Source organism: Lynx canadensis, chromosome A1 (assembly GCF_007474595.2).
Source record: "Lynx canadensis isolate LIC74 chromosome A1, mLynCan4.pri.v2, whole genome shotgun sequence".
NCBI classification, from domain to species: Eukaryota; Metazoa; Chordata; class Mammalia; order Carnivora; family Felidae; genus Lynx; species Lynx canadensis.
In genome coordinates, this window is record NC_044303.2 from 8,775,736 (window position 1) to 8,793,919 (window position 18,184).

Genomic DNA, 18,184 nt, shown 5'->3' on the forward strand with positions numbered 1-18,184 from the left:
GCACTCACAACTTGGCTGCCCATTTGACGCAAGAGGCCCCAGCTCTCAGCCTGTCGAGGCTTTCAACGTGCCTTCCTCGCTACCCTTTTGACTTCAAGTGAGAAATGTGTTACTCTCCCTTTCGCTTGAACACTTGGAGGCCATTGTAGGGTCATTCTCTGGTCTAATTTCAATACTGGCGTGTCCTGGGGAACAGGGAGGCCCAAGGAGAGGGAGGGGGACAGGGGAGTGTCTGGCTGGTGGACAGAACAGTCAGTACGCACTGAAACATTGGGGCGCCCGGGTGGCTCAGTCGGTTGAGCGTCCGACTTCGGCTCAGGTCATGATCTTGCCCTCCGCGGGTTCGAGCCCGGCATCGGGCTCTGTGCTGATGGCTCAGAGCCTGGAGCCTGCTTCGGATCCTGTGTCTCCCACTCTCTCTGCCCCTCCCCTGCTCACACTCTCTCTCTGTCTCAAAAATAGAAACATTAAACAATAAAATAAAATAAAAGAACACACGAAACACACACACGCACGCACGCACCCACAGCGTCCACAGCTGAGCTCCTGGTGCTGGCATTTCATTACCACCGCAGAAGCTCACGGGGGAGACTGTGCAGGGAGCAGGTCTGTGACCTCCCCTCCAGCAGGGGCGGCAAGACCCCACTGCTGACGCGAGCGAGGTGACTTCCCAGGCTCAGTCCAGCCAGCTGCAAAACACCTGGGTCCTTATCCCGGTCAGGTCCTCAAAGGCACCGTCAGTTTTTAATGCCACAAAGCAAGCAACTCACACTTCCTGGCAGACGGCACAGACCGCATCCATTCATTCTTCATCAGGCGTCCCTCGTCAGCAGACGTTCACGGAGCGACTGCTGTGGCCGGGCCCCAGGCTGGACGCCGGGGACTCAGAGAAGAAAGCTGTGGCCCCCGTCCTCGAGGGCGCCTAGCCCAGCAGGCAGGCCGACGCACCGAGCGTTTGCAGCAAGGGAAGGCAGGTTGCTCTCCTGGAGACCCAGGCCAGGGGCGGGGAGGCCGAGATTTGCCCCGAGGCCGACAGCAGCGTCCCTGGGCTGTCCTTGTCGGTCACCACTGTCTGTGAGCCTCCTGGGCGGCACACCCACACCAGCCCCCCACTCCTCTCCCATCCTCTTCTGCCTTGGCATCTGCTCTGTCCGCCGGACAGCCAGCGCCTCCCCCTGACCGGGCAGAGGGACTGGGAGCCGACCGGGTGTCGACGGAGAGACTCTGGGAACAGACGTGTCCGTGGGATGAGCGGAACTCACGTTTCAACCCGAGGTTCTTGGTCACCGTGGTCCCCCTTGTCCCTGTCCCCCCACGTACAGCCCCCTCGCTTGCCTCAAACCCACTGGCCTGGCGGATCTCCAGGTAGGTGCCTTCCGGCGTGACTGCTACTCGATCGTTTCTCACTCTCTTCCCGCAGACAACTGTCGGAGGAAAATGCCAATCTCCAGGAATACGTGGAGAAAGAAACCCAGGAGAAGAAGAGACTGAGCCGAACCAACGAAGAGCTGCTTTGGAAGCTCCAAACCGGGGACCCGACCAGCCCGGTTAAACTGTCCCCCACATCCCCTGTTTACCGCGGCTCCTCCTCGGGGCCCTCCTCTCCCGCCAGAGTCAGCACGACGCCCAGATGACGCCGCCGCCACGCCGCCTGCGGGAGCCGTGGCTCCTGTCCACCCGGGGCTCCTACCTGGAGGGAGAATTGACCAGGGGCCGGCCCGGGGCTGGCCCTGCACGCATGCTCAGTAGCTGCCTAGCTGCATTCTAAGCCAAGTCCTCTTCCGATCCTCGTGTAAGACTGTCCTGGCATTGGCACTTAGGAAAGCGTAAACGGTAGTGTCTGATGTGCAAACGTTTGACCGTAGTTAGAGCCAAAAGAAAGAAAGAAACTCCAGTTGTTCCCGAGCAATGAACTTTCACTGCAGAATTTCAGGTTAGTTACAAATAGCTCAGTTTTGAATATACATTGAATAATCATTGTGTACTGCACCGACCTGTGTGTATATTTAGATACACGTATATACACATGCAGCGGTTCTGAATTGCATTTTTTATAACACGAAGTGCTGACATATTTTGGTGAAGGTCAGCAGTTTTCTAACTTGTGCCTAAGAATTATTGGGAAATGAAAATGCATTTCTATCTAGCTTCCCAGGAATATTTCTACCCAAAATAGAAAAAGGAAAAAAAAAAAAGATACAGAGAAGAAGCGCCTTGCAACCTACCACCAAGTGGTCCTCTAACAAAAACACCAGCGATCTGTGAACGGTAACTGCCTTTGGAACAGTCAGCTTCGTAGCCAACATGATGTGAGGTCACTATTATCCCATTCACAAGTTTTAACTATTACTACTCCTGTCGTGAGTGGCGAAGGGTCGGGGTGGGGGGGAGCCCCTCGGGGGTTTGGCTTTTCTCGTGGACGGCACTCATGACAGTGGCTCATCTACAGTCTCGTAAACACGAGTTTTGCTTTTTACCCAAGCAGCATCTTGGAATCCGTCGTCACGCTCTTGCACCCTTGGGAAAATGTGGAAGAGCCTGACCTTCTAGAGTGAGGGGGAGGATGGCCTTGGAGTTGGCCAAGACCATCCGCACTCCATCCTCAGGAAGGAGAACCACTAGTACGATCTGTATCTTGACTGAGCACAGAGTAGGAAAGCGTCCTCTGGCACTCCGTGCCGTTTGCTCTCATGCGATTCCATAAAGGGTCAACCCACCGAAACGGGCCCCCGGGCCCCCACGTCATAGGCAACCTTCGGTTCTGTAACTCAACCCCCTCACTGTTCATTGAGGTGGCTCAGGGGTTCTGGCAGGAGCTTCCAGACAACCAGCCCTTCCATCCTGGGGGATCCGTTCCAAGCTGTGCTAGACCATCACATGACCTCCCGCAAAGCCAGGCGTGTTTTCTGCCGGACGACCAAGCAGTGCCACAGCCGACGGCGGTCCCTTCTTAGGCCCAGGAGGTTCTTCCCAATGGAGGAGCCCACCGAAACCGCCAGCCAGCGGTCCCGGCTCCTGGACTGACATGCATCTCGGAATCGGTAGACTTAGACCGTGCAAGCTGTCCCCGTAAGTGCTATGGAGGTATAGGAGCAGAATACACAAAGAAAGACGTAGTTTTGACGGTCGGTACGGTGACGGCAGCGATGCCTTTGGTTCCCGTTGGTGACAAAGACCCTGCGCTTTCTCCCGATGGCCCCTCAAAATCGTCCCGAGCACAGGGCTGCCTCTGAGCCTGCCCCAGGCCAGCGGACTCACGCAGGGATGCTCCGGGCTGGGAAGAAATGGCCTGCGGGGTGGGGGGGTGGGGGGACCTGCTCGGCACGCACGGGGCCAGCCTGAAGACAGGCCCGTCGGCGGTCCTTGCGTGAGTCGAGGCTGGCCGGCCTCGGCTACATCTCATTCCTCGCAAACCTCCAAGGGTCTCTGCCCATCCTAGGGACCCACGCGATGGATCCCCATTGAAGAAACATTTCTTTTTTTCCTTTGGTGGCTCTGCATGATGTTGTGATTATTGAGTTGGGCATTCCGTTAGAGTAGATCCTGCCACGTTGACGAAAGACACAATTATTTATTCTATTAGCAGGCGCCACCTGCAGAGGACGGCTCAGCAGCCCCGCGCTGCCAGTCAGGAACTGCTTCCATCACGACACCTGCTAAACGCACTTACACGGCAATACGCGTTTCAGTGTTACATTAGAACGTGCGACGGACGGCGTGGTAGCCTATTGCACAGTTGTAGAGACGTTAGAACCAAGTAATCCCTCGCTAGGTGGACTAGAGCTTTGCCCTAACCAGGGTGTCAGGGGAGGGGAGGGGGCTGACGGGCTGGCACACTTGCTGAGTATTTGAATGGGGCCACACGCTATTTATCTGGCCCCTCCAGTTTCTGTGTTGCATATTTGTGTTTGAAGCCTATTAAAATTAACTTGAGGGACCTTCTGTGACATGCACTTGATGTAACCGTTAGCCCTCTCAGGCTTCGGGAAATTCAGGTTGGGGATCCAAGGCAGGGAGGCAGGGAGGTGTTTCGCAGGCTGGGTTCCTTTTCGGCGTGTGCCAGGGTCAGCGGACCGTCACCGAGAGCCCCTCTCCCCGGACGCAGCAGGTGCAAGGTGCCCACAGCTGTCTCCCAACCCCGATCTCCAGCAGCCCTGCCCTGGACTTGAGAGAGCTTGGAGGCTCTGCTCTGCAAGGCCATCTTCGGGGGGGGGGGGGGGGGGGGGCTGGATTGGGTTGGAAAGGGACACAAAAAATTGAGTATATAGTCCCCCTCAGCATTGATTTCAAATTCAGACCTAGACAGGGGTATGTTTCCACCCCACAGACGGTTTGATGTGTCCTAAGTCCCATCCAGTTTTATCTGGATCATCACTGACCTTTCCCTTGAGTGGCAATGTCCACAGCTACAGCAATTCCCTATCCTGGGCTTGCTTCCCCCAGGGGGGTGGGGGCGGGACACAGGACCCTGGAAAGTTCTGCGGCTCTCCCTGCAACATCCCGAGGGCAGCCAGGACACTCTCATTTCAACCTGAAAGCGCTTGCCCCCACCATCCCCCGGCCTCAGGCTGGCCAGCCGGACCCCGGAGTGTCCACGGGGGTTACAAGGGAGCCCCCGGGGTAGGCCAGCTCCCCGTGGAGGTTTTGCAGGGCATGTGGCAGGGACAGCTATTTAGAGAGACTTCGAGTCTGCTCTCCCGAACGGTTGCTGAACCAGAGACTTTTCGCAGGTGATCCATCCCGAGTCACTCAGAGACCTGAGAGGGACACCACAGGTCCCCTCGGGGTCACCCGTGCTTCCAGATTGTTGAGGACAACTGCCTACTTATTAGTGATGGACTTGTCAACCGGACCTAACCTGTTAGTTTCCTCCAGGGTGTCTTGGGTCTTCCCCTTTCAGAATAACCACGTCCCCAGTGTCCTTGCCCCTACACATGAGGTAAGCAAAGGAAAAATGGATCATCTCAGAGAAGGGAGGGATGGAAGAGCTCACGTCGGGTAGAAACCTCAGAGCTGGATACTTTGCACCTGCCGGTGGGAGCTGCACGCTGTTCCCGCGCCTGGTGCCGCATCGTGCAGCATCACTGGCCGGCCACCAAGCGATGACTCGAGGACCACACCCTGTCATTGCCTCTGGGATCATCGAGAGTCAGAGTCCCGGAGCCTTTGGGTCCAATACTTAAAAAAAAAAAAAAAAAAAAAAAAATCATGAAAGGCTGGTAAGCTGTCCCCGTTGTGAAGACGGAGTTAATTCACTGAGGTTTGCTGAGTCACTTATTTAAAAGCCAGGTGGCTTCTCTTAAACTCCTGGAGGCAACGGCAGGACAGCCGGGGCCCATTCTTCCCGCTCAGCCTGGAGGTTAGACGTGCTCGGAAGGGCAGGTGCATTTGGCCTTCCTCACCACCACGTCCGCAAGTTTTGCCAGTGTGGGCACCACGGGGTGGGGGGTCGGGTGGTGCGCGGCTCTCAGCGGGGACCACCGGGCTGCACGTGACCGAGGGCCCCCGCCCGGCGTCCTGTGCGTCCTGCCCCCCCTGCCCCCCCCCCCGGCCGTCTGCCAGGAGCACCCACACTCCCAGATCCCTGAGCACAGCACGCTGCCCCTGCACGCCCCCCCCCCCCGCTGTGCGCACAGTGGTCTCTTGGGTTAACTGCACCCACACTAATGTGGCAGGGTCGTGTCCCGGTCCCCCCTCTCCCGCCACCCTGCAGGGGGCTGCCATCTAAGCAGGCGCTCGGGAGCTCGGGAACGTCATCGTTCCAAGGAGTAGAATCTGAAACCTCTACGGGAAAGTCCAAGCTTCATAACTTCTCTCGGCCCCCACTCCGTCCTGGAGCCACCGCGGTTTAGGTGCCGGACGCAGCGACACTTCCGCCTCCCCCCCCCCCCCGCCCCCGCCACGTGGCACTGTCGTCAACAGCGGCGTCTCCGGCTCGCGGGGCAGCTGCACTTTGTAAGACTAAACTACTCCCTTCGGAAGAGGGGCGGACAGGGCGGCCCACGATTGGTGGCCCAGCCGTCGCCGGCTCTGTTCGGTGGCCGAGCAGGGCCGCGCTGGAACAGGCGGCCTCGCCCCCTCACCTCCCCCCCCCGCAGGCTGGAGGCCGGCGAGGAGTTCGGGAGGCTTCCTCGTGGCTGCCGGTGCCCAGCTGTTCGGAGGCGGCTTTTGATTCGCCGGAAGCGTCTCGTAACCAAACCGTGCGAGGCACGGCTTGCTCCAGGGGGCTCCCCCTCAGGCGTCCCGAGTTGGAATCCCCTGTGGGCTCAGGCTTTCCTGCGAAACGACTGACGCCCGGCTGGGGACTCCTCGGGCCGCTCGCCCCGCGCCGTGCCGGCCGCTAGGTGGCGCTGCGGCGCCGCGGGAACGGGGCTCCGCCTGGCGCTCCCAGGGGCGGCCTCTCGGCGGCGGCGGCGGCGTAAAGGAGCCGGAAGGGACCGGCCCACGTGGCGTTCGCCGGGTGCGGGACCGTGGGGCGCTCCCGCGCGGCGCTCCCCGGCGTCCGCAAGCTGTCAGCAGAGCCTTTGACGGAGAGATCGTTCGCCGGGAGTCGCCCGGGGGACGACCAAGGGGACTCCCGCCTGCCCGCGGCCGGGCTACACTGCACACCCCCGGGTGCGGAGCGGGGATGCGGCGCAAGGTTCAAGCTCCGTGGCCTGGTGCGCCGTGTGGCGGATGGGCCCGAGATGGTCCGGGGGTCTTGCGGCCAGATACTAATGTGAAACCATCAGCGGCCCCCTGGCCCTTCCTCTCCTGGGGTGCAGGGTGTCCGCTAAGATGCCAAGGTCGGGCCTTGTCTTCACCGGGCAACACACCTCCCAGCGTGATCAAATCATTGCATCCTAGTGTCTGAGAGTTAAGGCCAGTGGACCGAATCTGTCTCCTGTGCAAGCAAATGCTTCCTTCCTCAGGGGGGGAAGGGGGGGGGGGAAGGGGCAGTTCCTGGGAAGTGCCGGGCTAAGGTGCGCGGTGCAAGGCGGTTGGGCCACATTGGCGCCAAGTGCTTTGGATGCTGAGCGGCTTTACGCCCTGGCTGGCGGAAACCTCGGTGGGAAGCCTTCCCCGCTCAAACTCAAGCCAAGTCTGGAAAGAGTGGGAGGTAGGGAGCTAGCGCAGGGGATCCTAAATGAGTGCTGGGGGGGGGGGGAGATTCCCTGGTTGAGGTGCTATTTCATGGACTGAGGCTTTCCACCAAATGGCCGAAGGAAAACGGGGCATTACAACATCCGGCTGTAGGGAAACGGGAAAATACTCAAGAAGCAAAGGGCGAGATCTGTAACTCTCTATGGGGCACTGCCAGGCTTGGGGACCCAGCCAGGAGCGGCCACAATGCTTGAGAACACGCTGTAGCCATAGACAGAATTTATTAGAGTTTGCAGAAGCATGAGATAATGTACCACAAAATAGTTTGATTTTACAACATATAGTAGTAGGAGGTTGTCGACATACAGTGTTGTCAGCAAAAATGGGATACAGAGCAGAGTTTCACATTTTTTTAAAGGTGATGGATGACCTATACGCTTGTCCTTAAAATAAAACCAGGAGGGGCCAGCAGGGACAGGCTGCTTTGCAGTTGGGTGTCAGAATCTTAATCTAGTATCACAATTGTAAGAAACTATAAGAAAACTATTAGAAAAATAGAACATCAAACAAGCAAAAAACATTATACAATTTACAGAATAAGAAACACAATTCTCTTAACAACGGCTGCACGTTCAGGAGAAGAAAAAGTTTACTGGAGAAACCACAGCTCTTCAGGTTTGATAATAAACCAGCCCTCACCAGGATCATCACCCTCCGTGCTTCTTAGATCCATCGACGCTGAAAGGCACAACTTAAGCGGGAAACTTATTTTAAATACATATATTACAACTTCTCAAATGGGAAAATAAATCCCAAACTTTAAAAAAAAAAAGTCTGTCATCAAGAAACACAAAGTCATATACCTTGTTAATAATTTAACGAAGTCTTAGCGCGTCTTCCTGACCCTGTGGGACATGCTCATACCCTGAGAAATTCAATCTGGACTTCACAGCCAAGGTCTTTATTTCATGTGGGTTTTTCAGCCGGCAGTTCAACACACTTACAGGGTGATCCAGGAGGGGTCCTTGATAACTGTGCCCGGAGACCCTTGGCTGGTCCCCGTCCCTCTTGAAAGAGAGCACTGCCGCTCAACGAAGCGACGGGCACATAAACACTCTGGATTCTAGTGATGAATATAGTATCAAAGTCGGTTGACTTTTTTTTTTTTTTTTGCCTTACAAACCCATTAGGCATCATAACTCTGATGATGAAATATGGAGTGTAGCCTCTTGCACCACTGGATAAAGCACTTCATTACCAAAAAAAAGTCCACAAGAGTCCAAAAGGTCTCTCACTCTCCCTAAGGGGCCTTACTTACAATACTCTCGTGATGATGGCAAACACCCATCTTAAATTATACGTGACAAATATACGTAACACATATTCAGTTCCATCTGCTGGTAACTCTGTAACAGTTCCGCACAAAAGCGTCGCACACCTGTGCCTGGCAGAGTGCCGACGTGCCTGGAAACACTTCTCCATCCGTGCCATAACACCTCGGGGACGGGGCCTGGAACGGAGATGGTCCTAGGGAGCCGACAGAGCAATCGGCTCGTACTAGATGTGTGAAAGCAGGACACATGAATCCAGAAGATGGGTCCTGGCACAGAGCCAGCAGGTTGGCGAGGCCCCTGAAATGCCCACGAGCCCACCTAGTCGGGTGGGGCCTTTACGAGGCATGCCCACACGCCCCCAAGGAGCCCAGATTCTGCCCCTGTGCTGTACCGGTGTTAGGCTCGGGGCCATCCTGGGCAGACTGCAAACCTCAGTCAATTCAGAACGCCCGCTCAGTGGTGGGGACGGCAGGGACGGAGGGGCGGGGAGAGAGCAGAGCCCAGGTCGCGGCCACGGCCACGCAGGAAGCCCCACGAACGACCGCCAGGTGCCTCGTCCGGGTGTGCACATGGGAGCGGGCCAGGGCCTGAGGAGCTCGGGGAGGGTGAAGCCCCCGCTGTGGTGCGGTCACCTGTGGACACGTAGCAGGCAGGGGGGCTGTGATACCCAAACCACAGCACCAGCACCTGGGACCATGTCCTGACAGAGGTGACTCAGTGAAGCAAAACCACGAGTCAGGGGGCCGAGGGGCTCTGGCGACAGTATCAGGTCAGCAGTCCTTCTGAAACAGCCTGGGAAAGATGGCCCTATCGCTCCCCGCTATTGGCTTGGAAAAACAAACGGGGCCCAGAGTTGGGCTGAGGGGTGTGAGCCGGTGGGGCAGGCTGAGGCGTGTGCAGAGGCCCAATCTCCTGCTGACGGTCCTCCTCCTGGAAGCGGGCTCGGCCTCCCCGACCCACAGAGCCCGACTGCCTCCCCGGCGACCCCTTGCACCCCTCGCTCTTCAGCAGAGGTCCTGGGGCTCCACGGCTCGCTTCTTTGTGAGTCTTCACGGGGTCGTGAGAACACGTAGGGCGGGGGGACCACGGGAGGCAGGAAGGGCTGCTTACTCAACACAAAAGGGTCTTTCCAACGTGGGTTGTTTGGGGCTGGGCCACAGATAAAAGCAGACACAACGTCCCCGAAGGGCATCTCTAGAAGTGTGGAATTTCTGATGATGTAGGAAAATAGTGGCCAAGACATGACACCGAGAATCAGTCTTGCTTGGACTGGGGAGGCGGGGGTTGGGGGGAAGGCCAACTGTCGGGCACTTCTGGTGGTTATTTCTTGCCTGTGTGTGTGTGTGTGTGTGTGTTTGCAGGGAAGGCATGAAGGCTGGGGTAAGAAAAAGCCTGTCCACACGGGGGAGGCTTACCCCAAACAGCGCTCGCGACATCACCGTCCTCGTGTACAGGAGAGGAAAGCTCTGGCAACCGCACAGAAGCTACTCTCGACAGAAGCGCGGTGACCTCGCCAACTATTTATCCATGCCCCCTCAGGTGTCCTGTCCTAATCGGGAGGCTCCTGGCCCTGACAGGGGAGGCAGCAGGGGCTTTGCACCACGGCGCGGGTGAGCCTTGCTGAGGCACTTGCCGGCTTTGGGGTGAGGAAGGGGGAGACTCACGCGCCAGGAGGCCCTCACCCCGCGGCATGTTGTCTGTTATCAGGCAAACACACCTTGTCGGTTGCTAGAACGATCCACGATGCCAGCTGAAACGTCAACTGTATACACAGTCTGTTGTGTGCTCTCTTGCACAGACATTTCAGAAAGAGAAATTAAAGTTAAAAAAAAAAATTTTTTTTTCTCTTCCCTCCGCCTTCCGTCTTGGGCACTCTCTTTCCCTCAAGTTCTCTTTGCCTATGTGGAAAAACAACAGACGAATCAAGCAAACAAATAGCTAACAAACCCTACAAGACAGCAGACAAGAAGAACCCCAACAAAATAAGTTAATATTTATCAAAATATTGTACAGCACCAATCTACATAAATTTAAATATCTTTCTTTGGAAACCCACACTTTGGGCTCTCAGGCCCCTCCCTCTGTAACATTCACAAATGATAATTTAGAATAAAGCTTCCGGCAAGGCGACCGGGGCCTAGAGCAGAGGCGGGCCGCCACCCCCCACCGACTGACCCTGCCATCTGGCCACTTCATGAATTCCTGCAATTCTCTCCAAGGAGCTACCGAGGGAGATGAGACAAGTGCCGCCGATTTATCAGGCTTCGTTCTACCATATTTGTGTCAAAGGCCAGAAGGGGAAGAAATGGGAGTCTGGGCTTCAAAAGCAGCATTTACATTTTCCGGGGGATCCACACGCCCGTGTCCCTCACCTGCCATCAACAGGGGGCCCTTCTGGCTCCTGAGCCACACTCGAATGGGAAGGAAGATGGAATCCGTGCCCGTGTTTCCTCAGGCTCCTATCCGCAAGAAGTGTGTGAGCCATGGAGTGCTCCAGTGCGTGGGAGGGGGCACGCTGTGTACAGGGACCCCAGCTGGCTCTCCAGCTTAAAACTCATGGAGACAGGAGGTCCGCGCCCGGGCTACAAACCCATATACAAACCTGCAGCATGTGGACAACAGATACACGACAGGGACAGCGACAGGACCCCAAATTCTCACGCGCGGACCCCACACCGAGTAAATATCTGGCCATTTTCCAAGTTAATACTAAGCGCCAACTTAATTTGGAGCGATTCACAGATGCTAACGGGACTCAGCTCGATTACACAGAAGAGAAGGGCCAAAGAGATCACCTCAGGGGCCAGAAGCAGCTGGGAGGACCGGCCACCGTCGCGTCAGGAGGAGCAGACGCCTGCCTTGGGAGCCTGGCAACACTCGAGAAACTGACCCGCACGTGCCAGAGGGAGGGAGTCAGCGCTTGGCAGAGACCCACAGAGAACAGCGCGCTAAGCTCTGCTGATCTCAGGCCAGGCCTACGTAAACGCAGCGTCACGTTCCGGTTGCTCGGGACACGCCGCCTTCGTGCAAGACGCCAGAAGCAGCAAGAACTGGCCTGGGCCCGGAGGGAGTACACCTGGCGGACGGCCCTGTGCTCAGGCGTGAGGAGCGGAGCCGGCCAGCCCTCGGTCCTTCCGCCTGGTTCCCGCAGTGGCCTCGGTGCCACCGCGGAGCGGGCCGGGTTCCGTCAGCAGTCGGGGCAGAGCCGCGGCCAGGAAGAGGAAGTGAGGGAGGGCTCACGTTCCTCACGACCCCTTCTGGCAGCACAGAGGACAGGAGCGGGAGAAGGAAACCAGTCCCGCTTCTCCTTTCTAAGCTGTCCTTTGGCTCCGGGGGTAGCGCTACTGGGGACACACTGTCTGGGCAACTCATCCTGCGTGTACGGTCGGCCTTCAGGGTTGAGCAGGGAGGTGGCTGCGGAAAGTGTGGAGTATGCACGTGTTCAGTGCCAGAGCGGTCCTGCGGGGGGGGGGGGGGGGGGGGGGGGGGCTGGACTCCCAAGGTGACGAGAAAAGGTGACCGCCATTCTGCGGCCGCAGCAGCACGGACACAGAGCCGGCGAGGACGGGAGCTGTTCTCTTTGTTCAGAGGGATGTCAGGAGACACGGTGGAAACCACAGCCAAATGGCCCCAGCCGGGGAGCTGAGAGAGGTGACTGGGACCTGGTGCCACCTGCCCCGGGGCAAGTCTGTGCAAGACACACGGGCTGTGGGCCGAGGCTGCGTTTCAAGTAGCTGCACCTTCTGCTGCGGTGGGGCTTGGATGTGGGGGGGTCCTGACGCACTGGTGGAGAGAGCGAGGTGCTCCCGGGACCTCTGCGGGCATCCCTCGGGGCTGCTGCCACCTCTGGGGGCGGGGCTGTGTGTCACTTGCAATGGTCCAGATTGCCGTCAGGAGTCCTTGCTTGCTCGGCGGCCAGGGACGCCTCCTCGCTGTGCCACAGACCGTAGCCAAAGTAGATGATGAAGCCTGCGGGCCGAGAGCAGAGACCGGGAGTGAACGGGGCAGGCAGGGCTCAAGGGCAGAGGGCAGAGCAGCTCTGGGGGAGTCACGTGGCCCCGCGGGAAAGTCTCTCCGTGCTGCCGGACCCAGGCCTGCGCCCACAGCAAGCAGCCCTTGTGGGCTCACTTTCTGTATCTGGAGACGCACGGGACTCCTCCACTCCAGCCTGCAAAGGTTTCGGTCTCGCCCCTCCAGGCGGCGAAGGCACGCTCCAAGGGCAGCCTCACACTGGAGCAGTTCCTGAGCAGGGGGAGCAGCCGGGGGGTCCCCGGAGGGGTGCTGGTCCCTCAGCTTCATCCACTGACCACCTAGTTGGTGCCCCGCGGCCACTGGAGGGGACAGGACGGACGCTCCAGCAGTCATACTGTTTCCCGCGAGGGTGGGATTTCCAACAGGGGTGGGGCTGTTCCAACCGGGGCTCCCCAGGCTATTCGTGTGACCTCCACGGCCCTGACTGTCTCCGTTTCTCAGTCCATTCCAGGGTCGGGGGCTCCAAAGGTGTGTGGTGGGGCCCAGAGATCTGAGCTTCTAACTGGCCACCTAAGGACTGGGGCCCGTGTCAGGGACGCAAGGAGAGCGGGCCTTAAAGGAAGGGCTCAGCCACCAAAAGCCCCGGAAAGAAGCCAACGGCTTGGAGCACATCCCGGGAGCTCACGTCTGGGACGCGGGAATGAGCAGCTCCCCCTGAGCCGGCTCTCTCCCAGGAAGGCTCTGTGGGGGCATCTGTGGAACCAGCTCAGGCTACACCGTGCAGACAACGTGGGGCCTGCAGAGCACGACCGTGAGTCGGCAGCTGTCTGCCCCTAAGTGTGGTGACACAGGGCCGAGGGCTTTGGCAGAAAACACAGGCCTAGAGTCCCTGCTCTTGCCGGGGACGCCGAGGGGCGAGACAAGGCCCGCTCCCCAGGTATCAGTGCCGAGGACGGAGTCTGAGTCCATTTTCCGTAGTCCCTGGTGTCAGACGCTCAGGGAGGGGGAGGGCCACGGTCAGCCCCCAGCAGGGCCAGCAACCACACGGTCACCCCCAAGCCTCCCGCAGACCCCACCAACACGCACAGCCCACGTGGGCCAGTGGGCAGCTACTGGCCGGGCCGGGGGAGGCACGGTCCAGGCCTTCTCGTGTCAGAGGAGGTGAATCGGTGCTTTGTCAACAGCAGACTCACAGCCTCGCTCTTGTTACCTTCCACTTGTGCCCAATGACATAACTAGTTCAGGCAAGAGCTATTAAAATGAAAAGCATCTGAAGGGGAGGGGAGGACCCACAATCTACTAGGAGGTCCTTTTTGAGAGAAAACCGCGGACGATGTGTTTTCACTACCTTTTGAAATCTGAAGGGAAGGAGGCTCAATGACAAGAGGCACCCAGCCAAGTTGCAGGAAAGAGGACTGAGCAGCACAGCACCGGCTCTGGGGACTGGTGTGGGGGCGGGGGGGGGGGGGGGGGCTCTGAGAGACACCGTCACAGTGCAATCCAAGATCTCACGTACCTATTAGCATCCACACTGCGAACCGGACCCACGTGCCCTGGTCCAGCTGCATCATGAGATAGACGTTCACAAAGATACTCAGGACGGGAAGTACGGGCAAGAAAGGCACCTGCAAAGATACCAGGTGAGTGTCAAGTCTGCAGGGAGAGGAGCGCGTGGGGACGACACCTTTTGAGTCCTTTAGCGAAACTACCTAGGAAACGATAGCGTCCCCGAGATTCGGACAGACTGCGATTTACATGGGGAGGAGGGAGTGAGCGTAGCCCAGCCCACATGCACACACACAGATGTGCCCACACACGGGCAGCACGGGTGGGAGTCTGGTTCTAAGCTACTAAGTGCTGAAGTGAGCTCTATTCTGATTCCCCCCCCCCCTTCCTATTCTCCTGCTAAAGAAAGGGCTAGAAGAGGGACTTCCACTTATCTCCAACAGTGGACTGCTTTATTATTTGTGTCACCTCCAAGGCTTGGTGATGCCATGCGATCCTGCTGGATCCATGGATGAAAAGCCCCCGCAGAGAGGTGTGCTGTGACACCCGAGAGGCAGGGCAGGGAAGGGTGCCTTCCTTCAGGACCGGCCCCCCTCAGCAGGTACTGTCTGCGTCTCATGTTTTCGGAGGCTGGCCGGCAAGCCCCCCCTCCGCAGATACCTGAGCCTGGCAGAGCCCACGGTCCGTGGCACATGTGTGGGAACCTGCCAGGAGGCTCCCTAGGGGCCCCTTAGAGCTGCTCACCTTAAAGGAGAGCTTGGTCTTGCTCTCAGGCTGCCTCCAGATGATGACTGTCACCACTGAGCAGAGAAGGGCAGATATGGTGAGCATAAAGATTGCCCACAAGTCCCCTTTTGTCAGCGCCTCCTTTCCAAGCACAGCCACAATGCAGAAGGTGAGGATTAGAATTGCTAAGGAGGGGAGAGAGAGAGAGAGAGAGAGAGAGAGAGAGAGAGAGAGAGAGGCACAATTCAATCTTGTTTCAAAACCCCACAGATATCCTCAGTTTTCCCCAAAACCTACGGAGAGGGAGGCCGTACTTCTGCAGCCATCGGCCACCATCGCGGTCCAGCAGCAAGACACAGGCCTATCCTCTCCTGCACTTGCCTCCACCACCAGCGACAAGAAACCATACAATGCCAACGAGCAAGACCCCGAACACCTTACAGGGAAGGGCAGGCTCTTACCTATGAGGCTGGTTGAAATGTTCACAATTAGCCCGGAGAATTTGGAAGGCTCCATATTTCTGGGTGAAAGTATGGTTTTCAAAGAAAACCTTTCTGCTTCTGGTAAAAAGCCTGTCTGGGAATCACTGGTGCTCACCAGTTCATTCTGGTCCACGTGGTCTAGTTCATCGGTGGTTCTGGCCATCTGGTATACCATGTTAGGCTGCTCTGGCTGATACCTGTGAAGAAACGCGGTGCACGACCGCCAAAATGTGCTTTAAAAGGGCAGGAGGACACACACTAACTCAAGTCCTAAGTTGCCCAGGACACAAAGCATAAAATGGGAAGAAGATGGTCAGGATGATGCATTCTCTGACAAAGCAGATCCAGAGGAGGGGAGCTGAGTCCCCGCCTTCTGTTCCTGCTTCTGGGCAACACCCTCCTTGGCGTCTCGGATTTGAGACAATTTGACCTCCCCCGTGAACCAGCCCAGAGGAATGTCCTGACATGGCTTCTCTTGCTCTGAGAAGTGGCACCGGCCCTTGGATGCTTAAGATATTAGGCCACTTCCAACAGAACCATGGCTGAAGGGGACTAAAAATACAAACGGAAATAGAACGCAGTAACATTAGGATCCTACTTGGTCTAGAGAGCCAGAGAAACGTGTCTGCACGCTGACGGATTTGAGAAATTCTGTTTGTGAGACCTAATTGGATCAATTTATTTTAAAACTCCAAATGCCTTAGAATAAATAACTTTATACAGCTGGCTAAAGGACTGAGCCTGTGGCCTGATTTCCAAGACACAAGCTTCCTGCAAGTAAAGCATTCATATTAAATGAGGCTCCTTATCTTCCACCCAAAACAACAGAGCTCAAATCGTTTCTACCAGCTGTGAAAAACAAGAGTGCTTGCGGAATTATTTTGCATATAATGTAAGAGTGAACATAAAGATACTTAACCAGTTTTTCACTGATTCACTTATGTTAACACCAGTCAATTAAGAATGTGAGGGGACCTTGGAAAAGACGCCAGTGTTGAGCCCTTAGGAAGGAATAAGTGGTCAGAAAACTAGCAAACTAGTTTTAGCTGATTCTACACAGCCGCTACTGAGGCTCAACTGAGGCCTGACATACACTGGACGCTAAACACGTTAGAAATGGAATGATCTTGCAAGTATTCCAGGTGACCACCACTGAGAGTCTCCATGACTCCATATTCCCATGCTAAGTGCTCCCTTGAGCCACTCCTGGTAGTGAGGAAGTAGAGCCCTGTCCTTCCAGAGCAAGGAACATTGGAGCCCGGGGGGGGGGGGGGGGGGGGTGGTGCTCTGGGAGCAGGGCACTGCAGCAGCTGGGAAGGGGACACCAAGCCCAGGCCCAGAGCTGCTTGGGGCTGGTCTGGACCACACAAGGCTAAAGCAGCCAGAACCTGGAAAGTCTTATTGAACATCATCAACCTTGGCCGCTCCACACCCTACACAGCAGCTCACTCCTCCGTGGTAGTGCAATGCTGCTGGAGAAGCACCACACTGAGCTCAGTTTCACAGAACTTGGATTCCTCCAATTCCCTCCAATTCCCACCAAGACCAGTCCCCCGTGCCAGTGCCCTCCGAACTAAGAACCTGGACCGAACCGAAACCATTACCCTAAGCCTTCAAAAACTCTGTTCCCTGGATCCAGGCCCAACAGTTGGGCGGAGAACCTGTCTCTATCCTCCCAATATCTCACCAGAAAAATGAGGGCACATAGTAGTGAGAGGCGGGTCCCCTGACTCTTCCTTTTCAACGACGTTCTCTGTAACTAGGCTCTCAGCCACCAAATCCCACCCTCTCCAGGAGAGTTCCCAAAGGAGCTATCAACAACCTAAAATTTACACTGTATAAACCATTAAATTGATCTTTTAAAAGGCTAACAGGGGGCACCTTTCTACCATGGAACCCAGAAGAGCCATACGTACCGTAAGACCAACACACAGGCAGCCACCAAAGAGTAAGCCAGGAGAGTGCCAATTGACATGAGGTCCACCAAGTCCTTCAGGTCAAAGAGAAAGGCCATCACAGCTGGGGAGGAGACAAACATCAGGATCCATGGATGGCCCTCTACACACACTTACAGCCAGAACCACCACCCATCCGTGATCCAGGCCACACAGGGGATGTTGCTTTTACTTGCTTTCTCACCCCAGCCCTTTCCATGCAAAGACATGGTGATATTGCTTAAAAGGAAGAAAAGCTCAGAATTAAATCACACACACAGTCCTCAGCAGACGGTAATAATAATTAACATTTATATAGAGAGTACTTTGATCAACATGACCTTTATTGATCCTTACGGCAACTTTGCAAGCTATCCCTACTCTACAGATGGAGAAACTGAAGTCAAACACATTGGGAGACTTATCTAAGGTCACACAGCCAGAAAGTGGAAAAGTCAGGATCTCAGCTAGGTGCTTGTGGCTCTGAGTCCGGTGTGTCTTTCTCTATACCAAGCAGACTCACAGTCAGGTATATCTATCCATCTATCTACACACCATCCATCCATCCATCCATCCATCCATCCCCCATCATCTATCCATCTATCCAGCCATCCAACCACTTATCCATCATCCATCCACCCAGCACTCATTGAGGGTATGCCAGTTGATGAACACTAGATGTACACCAACAAACAGGGCAGACCAGATAGTCTCTGGCCTCCCTGAGTGTATCATCTAAGACTTAGGCATCAGCAGGCAACAGTAATGAGCAGGTGGGTGAAGTCAAGTCCAATGCTCTGGGAGGACTCACAGGGGCTCCTAACCCAGACAGATGAGCATGGAAAGCAGTGTTACTTCCACAAACAATAGCATTAGCTTTACCATGACCCCCACTTAAAAAAAAAAATACAACATGCATGCTTATTTGAAAATCTTTTGTAATTTTTATGAGAGTATATATATCTCTATTTATGTGGGTATACATGTAAAGTTTCCCATTTAAAAAATAACTTGGATAGATCTACTTTGGGATATTTTCAAATATCACATGCAAACAATGCAAGTTAAAACATAAACACAAAGCCATGACTTTTCCAAATACTTCTCAAGCCCCTATAGATCACTCCGACTACAACAAATTTGAATT

The 18,184-nt window shown here is 55.9% G+C and overlaps 2 protein-coding genes across 8 annotated transcripts in view; one reads left to right on the forward strand and one right to left on the reverse strand.

Annotated features, from left to right (window-relative positions):
• MTUS2 (microtubule associated scaffold protein 2) overlaps positions 1-3,942 on the forward strand; it is a 570,271-nt gene extending 566,329 nt beyond the window's left edge. For all 5 annotated transcript variants that reach the window (XM_030308514.1, XM_030308551.1, XM_032593161.1 and 2 more), the window contains one exon: positions 1,421-3,942. In XM_030308514.1, coding sequence (XP_030164374.1) covers positions 1,421-1,634 — 214 coding nt within the window. In that variant the 3' untranslated portion in view covers positions 1,635-3,942. The remainder of the gene's footprint in view (positions 1-1,420) is intronic.
• Positions 3,943-7,347: 3,405 nt separating this feature from the next.
• SLC7A1 (solute carrier family 7 member 1) overlaps positions 7,348-18,184 on the reverse strand; it is an 81,566-nt gene continuing 70,729 nt past the window's right edge. For all 3 annotated transcript variants that reach the window (XM_030308571.1, XM_030308586.1, XM_030308579.1), the window contains 5 exons: positions 17,020-17,122; positions 15,083-15,300; positions 14,640-14,806; positions 13,906-14,014; positions 7,348-12,386 (listed from right to left, as the gene is read on the reverse strand). In XM_030308571.1, the coding sequence (XP_030164431.1) occupies positions 12,283-12,386; positions 13,906-14,014; positions 14,640-14,806; positions 15,083-15,300; positions 17,020-17,122 (701 nt within the window). In that variant the 3' untranslated portion in view covers positions 7,348-12,282. The remainder of the gene's footprint in view (positions 12,387-13,905; positions 14,015-14,639; positions 14,807-15,082; positions 15,301-17,019; positions 17,123-18,184) is intronic.